This window comes from Xenopus laevis, chromosome 8L (genome assembly GCF_017654675.1).
Source record: "Xenopus laevis strain J_2021 chromosome 8L, Xenopus_laevis_v10.1, whole genome shotgun sequence".
NCBI lineage: Eukaryota > Metazoa > Chordata > Amphibia > Anura > Pipidae > Xenopus > Xenopus laevis.
This window is the reverse complement of record NC_054385.1, coordinates 91,279,248-91,285,252: the sequence shown is the minus strand read 5'-3', so window position 1 is coordinate 91,285,252 and position 6,005 is coordinate 91,279,248. Positions and strand designations below refer to the sequence as shown.

The following is a 6,005-nucleotide window of genomic DNA, read 5'->3' as shown; positions in this document are numbered from 1 at the left end:
CGATATGTCATCTGCTATATCATCTATCCTAAAGGATCTGGACTTTGTGGAAGACATTAGCCCATCCCAAACACTGGGCCCTTGTGTGCAGGAACAGCCAAAGCCAGTAGAAAGTGGATCCAAAATTGGCGACAAACAGGACATAAAAGGAGGGGAATGTGTTTTTGGTTCTTTTGAAATCACGAGTTCTATAAGTTATTTGAAAGATTTATCTGTAGATGACATTTTTGAAGACATCGATACATCTATGTATGACTCCGACTTCAGTTTCTCTTCTTTAATTTCAGCAAAAGTGCAGCCTGCCGAGGAACCACTAAAAGTGCTCACAATGTGCAATACCCAATCAAACAGCAATATACAGGTCTGCAGAACAGATTTAAATGACTTGGATCACATCATGGAAATTTTAGTTGGCTCCTGATGATGTCTCTCCACAAGAGACGGCACTTTGTAATCCTTTGGATGGATGTCATTAACTCAGTGCAGCCAAATACATTTGTTTATTTTATTTTTTTGTTAAGTTGTAGAAAAAATAATTTTAAATTAGTGCGTGTAGAGAGAGAAAAATCTAAATAAATGTGCTCAGTACATCTAGAACAACTTGCTCGGCAAATCATAAATTAGGCTTTATCTTCTAGTCGTTTGATATTTTTGAAGTTTTTCTTTTAATTATATTTGAGTCCTCCGCAGCCATGACACACATTTTTACAGTGTTACTGAATACGCTTTCGAATGAAGGCAAAATAAATATTTGACAGATGTCATCCATTTTCCCAAAAAAAAATGTTTTTGTAACAATTTCAATCTTTCTAAATTTTCTTATAGTTAATAGGCAGAGATGCAGTATGTCATTTGTTGTACATAGTGGACACTACCTCTTTCTAAATGAAGTGCTAAGATCCAGAACTGTCTTGTTATATGCTATTTATTTTGGTCTGGTTTACTTTTCACATCCTTCTTCATCTGAAATGGCTATTGTAAAAATGCAGACACTTGTATTTTGCTTTTTAATTTATTTGCAGGTAAATATTTTGTTTATAAAGATTTTATTTAAGGTTGTTGTCTGTTAATAGTATAAAGGTAATGCTGGCAGTGTATTTTTAGGCAATCTGGAATGTATACCTGGGAACCTTCTGGCTGACCAGACATGGTAATATAGATAATATTAGTTTGGTTGTTTAGAAGCAAGTAACTTGTTTACAGTTGTGCTGGAAGACATGGCAAGTGCATGTCTAGTAGTGGGGCCTGCTGCCGTTTTGGTAGGTCCATCCCTATAGGCCGCCTCATTAAATCATGTGAAAGACTGCAAGGCATTATGACCTGGCTCGATCTTAGTAGTGAAATTAAAATGTAAACCAAGAAGGTAGCAACAGTTGATTTGAATGTGCTTTGCTGTCCTGAGCACAATTCATTGCATTTTGCGAGATTCCCCTCTGCATTTAATATACATTAAATTAAGGATGCACCGAATCCTTCTTGAAAGATTCAGCCGAACACCGAATCTGAATCCTAATTTTGGGCAGGAAAAGGAAAAAGTGTGGGGGGTAATTTTTTACTTCCTTGTTGTGTGACAGTCACATGGTTTCCCTTCCCACCCTTAATTTGTATGTGCAAATTAGTATTCAGATTCAGTTCGACCAGGCACAAGGATTTGGCTGAATTCTGATGAAAAAAGGCCTAATCCCAAACCAAAATCCTGGATTCGGGGCATTAATTACATTAAATTGTTATTGACATAAAACATTTTCTTTTCAAAATATTAATCTACATTAAAAGTCACCTATAGGTCATGTTGACGAGTAATTATCACTTGAAATTCCTAATCCTGACTGTTTTGCCAACCTTGTCCCTTCTTAACCTGTCAGCTAGAGTTTCTAATGCTAACGGACTCCTGCTGTACAGATATGGCAGCCCCCTCATAGAGGAACATGGTAGTGAGAAAGGTAATGTAAAAGCATCAGGCAAATACTTTTATGGCAAAATTATAAATAGCATTCAAAGACAATGTTATGATAGATAATAAAAAAGGTTATTTTCTGATGTCAGTATCTCTTTAAGGGTTTATTTACTAAAACTTGGGGGTTTTTTTCTGGTCGGGATTTATGGGGCAAAAACGAGATTTATTATATCCCCCGATGCTGCAAAAAAAGGCAGAATCCGAAAACTCTGCATTTGAAACCTGTCGAGGTCAAATATAATTCATTGGCACCTGTCGCTATCCAAATTTGAAGATTTCGTGGTCTGCGCAGGGTTTTTCCCCGATAATCTGAAAAATTCAGAGTTTTTGGGCAATAACCCGAAAAAAATCTAACAATTTGGGAAAAAAGTCTAAAATAATCATACAATTAGGTTTTTCACTTAATCTTGTCGAGTTTATTCGAGATCTGATTTATTCAAGTTATTTTAATGATAAGACAAAATCATAGATGCGAGTTTGGTTGAGCTTTTTTTAATTTAAAAAATAAGGTAAAATCGGATTTTAGTAAATAACCTCTTAAATAATACTGCGTTATCCTCAAACCTCGGAATTCGGCCTCCCATTAAATGATGTTATTATAAACCGTTGGTTACAACCTTTAGGTTCCAACAAGATGAGGTAATGATACTGTGAGAACTACAGCCTCTACATTTTATGATGCTTTTAGTCAACTGGAAACAGGGAAAATGAACTCTAAACTTCACAACTAAAATGTTTTAATCCTAATCTTTGATCTAAAGAAATCTTTAGTGTTCCTATATATGTTGCAGATTGTTTTGGGATTTTTTTTTTGTTTTGTTTGCATCACTACCTCGAAACTTGGAGTAGTTGACTTTCTTGTGGCATATTCTTCATAGTTAAATGTATTTTCATTTTTGTTCAAACCTCCTATACTGAACTATGCATTTGTATGCGCTGTGACTGTAGAAAACTTGCACTTTTACTTTCATTGTTAATTTAGAAGCCTCTTTTTCACAGAGGTACCAGTAAAGGACTATGTTGCTAACCCCTTTTGTCTACGTGTTGTCTTTATAATGTCAGTTCTGCTAGCCAATTTCTTTTAATGCAATTAACTTGACCAATCACATGCACTATGGGCAATTTTCATCAGTAGCCAATTAACCTGCCTGTAGGTTTTTGGCGTGTTGGATGAAACCAGAATGCAACTTCGGACGTCTTCGGGAAAACTAATCGCTCCCTGTTCTATCCCGCCGGTTTACATTTTAGCCGACAGGAAGGCAGGAGAGGCAGTTCGGGGAGATTTGACGCCGGGCGCCTAATCTCCCTGAATCTGCCTGTGTGCCCTGACCCTTAGGGTGATTAGTAAACTCACGCAGAGTTTTTCCTGCCAAAAAGCTAAGCGGTCTTAAAGTGCAAGGTAACCCCAAAATTAAAATTTGCCTAATAAATGACAAGCGTAATTCTAAACAATTTTTCAATATACATTTATTAAAAAATGTCAGTGCTTTTAAAGGTATTTGTAAAAAAGAAACAATGGCTATCCGAAGGCGGCGTTGCTTAACTCCTGGTTGTTACTTTTTAAACAATGTTGCAATAGTCTAAATTCTCCAGAAAATACAGGCCTGTTAATCAGCTGCTTTGTTTTACATTGTATCAACAGTCTCGAGCATTCCTGATCATAAATACCATACCTGTACACAACAATACACAACAAACAGAGATGGAATTGCATTGAACATGTTTTTATTCTTTACTTACTCCAGGATCAACTGCAGGAAATCTGAGCATAACTGATATATGCAATGTCATTTATAAAACCTCACACTTTTAGGGGACTATTTACTAACATTAGGAGTTCACAAATTGTATTTTTTCTCCAAAAAATTGTGCTTTTTATTTCTCTAAAAATTCAAGATTAATTAAGTGTAAAACCCACAAAAACAATAGTACAAATCTTTTCCAAGTAAAAATAGTTGAGGTCCCTAGAAGTCAATGGGAGCTCCTCTCTGTCAACCTTTTTTTTTTTTTTACCATTCAGACTTGAGGTTTTCTGATTTTTTTTTTTTTTGCTTGTAAGGGCCAGTCCACATGAGGAGATTCTGGGAGGTTTTGTTGCCTTGCGACTAATCGCCTCGTCTTTAGTGACTATGTCCCCGAACTGCCTCTGTGTTTTTCCCCATAGGTTACAATGCAAAGTCGCCTGCGCTAATGCACACGCGGCAGCGTTTTCAGTAGTTGCCACACTGAGGCAACTTCAGGCAACTATAGAAAACGCATCGCCGCGTGTGCATTAGCGCAGGCGACTTTGCATTGTAACCTATGGGGAAAAATGCAGAGGCAGTTCGGGGACATAGTCGCTCAAAAGACAAGGCGATTAGTCGCCAGGCGACAAAATCTCCCTGAATCTCCTCGTGTGGCCTTACCCTAATTGTCCAAAAAAATGAATTTTTAGAGGCACTGTATTTGTATTTTTTATTTGTTCAGCACTTTTTTCCATTCCTACTTTTTATATTCTTTTAATAACTTTCATGGCATTTGTGGTTTTAGAGAAATAGAATTTAATCATGGTTCCAAAAAGCTTGAATACCACTAAAATTAAACCCAATAAATGGGCCCCTTGGATTTTCTTTCATAAGTGTGTATTGTCAGCTATCCTTTAAATTAAGGGATGTTATTCAGTGAAAAGACCCTTGCATTTTTTCTCGTTTCCATTGTATTTATATAAAACAAAGAAAAAAACAAAACATAGAGATTATTTTACACCATTTCTATTTCTTTGGAATTACTTTATGCAAAGCAGCACTTTCAGATTCTTTAGGGCCAATCTCTTAGGAGCATCTTTAAAGAGTTTCACTGAACCCGTGCTTAGTAAACCCTGGTGGTAGAAGAAAGTATATTTACTTTGGTTCAGTCCTATGAAAATTTGAGTTTGTGAAGTTTAGAGCTTTTAAAAATGTTGAATAAGCTAGAAATACAATACAACAAATTTAAAAAACTTGCAGTAAATTCCTGTTCTACTCATCATTTTCAATAGGTCTTCTAACTCTCAGAAAATTTCTGTTCTGTGGAGTCGGAAGCAATTTTAGGTATCTGGAGTCGGTCGGAGTTGCCAAAAATGTACCAACTCCTATTCCTAATAACTTTAAATACAAGCACTGGTATTCCAATTGTTTTTGCTTTATGTAGTTTAACTGTGATTTAGGTTAGGGTCAGATGATGGATAGGACTGTTGATTCTCCATAAATGGAGAATCCGCAGGCCTGCTGCTCCCCTTGTTCTAAAGTAGCAGGGTGGATTTTGGAGCAAAATGTTGCGTTTTGGTGCTGAAATCGGCTGCGTCTGCCTGCACCCATGCCGAATCAAAGCAGAGTAGGAGCGGATTCTTGATCTACCGAGAAAGCAGGCCGAGATCCGCAGTCGTCTGACCCTAGCCTAAGAGTAAACAAAGGGTACAGATTACATAACAAATAAAACACAATTGTATTGGACAAGGCTTATCTGTTATGTGCTATGTAACCTGTGCCTTTTCTCCTTTTTTTCCCAGCTTGAATGGCTGCCCCCATGGCTACACAGCAGCTTGTTTATATAAACTATAGTAGTCTTTCTAAAGCAAACCCACAGTTTTAACAGTGCAGAGCAACACTACATTATATTTGATACACTTTCAGTTTTTGGTGTTACTGTTCCTTTAAAAAGGATTCGGAGTCGAAGGATTTACGTACCAACTCCACAACCCTGCAGAAAACTCAAGAAATTGTTTAAGCCTAGGACAACTCCCATTGACTTTTATAGGAACTCGGCATCTTTTAGATGCCTTATTTTTACATCCAGTTTATGACGACTTAGTCTTAAAATACAAGTTTTTAAAACTGTCATTTGAATTCCTGAGTTTTAGCAAAATAAAAACATGAATAACTGTAAAATTTGGAATGTTGATCAATTCACCCCTTAGTCCAGGACCCTTACACGCTTAGAGGAAGTGGCTTATAGGGTTACTCACACTTGTTCCCAGCCACAGCATACTAGAACCCTCCACACCTTGAGGATTTGGGTGCTTTTTTTCCGT

At 36.9% G+C, this 6,005-nt stretch overlaps 1 protein-coding gene across 3 annotated transcripts in view; it reads left to right on the top strand.

Moving 5' to 3' along the window:
- LOC108698808 (SERTA domain-containing protein 2) overlaps positions 1-1,566 on the top strand; it is a 7,770-nt gene extending 6,204 nt beyond the window's left edge. For all 3 annotated transcript variants that reach the window (XM_018230629.2, XM_018230628.2, XM_018230630.2), the window contains one exon: positions 1-1,566. This exon is cut by the window's left edge and continues 414 nt beyond it. In XM_018230629.2, the coding sequence (XP_018086118.1) occupies positions 1-421 (421 nt within the window). In that variant the 3' untranslated portion in view covers positions 422-1,566.
- Positions 1,567-6,005: the final 4,439 nt, after the last annotated feature.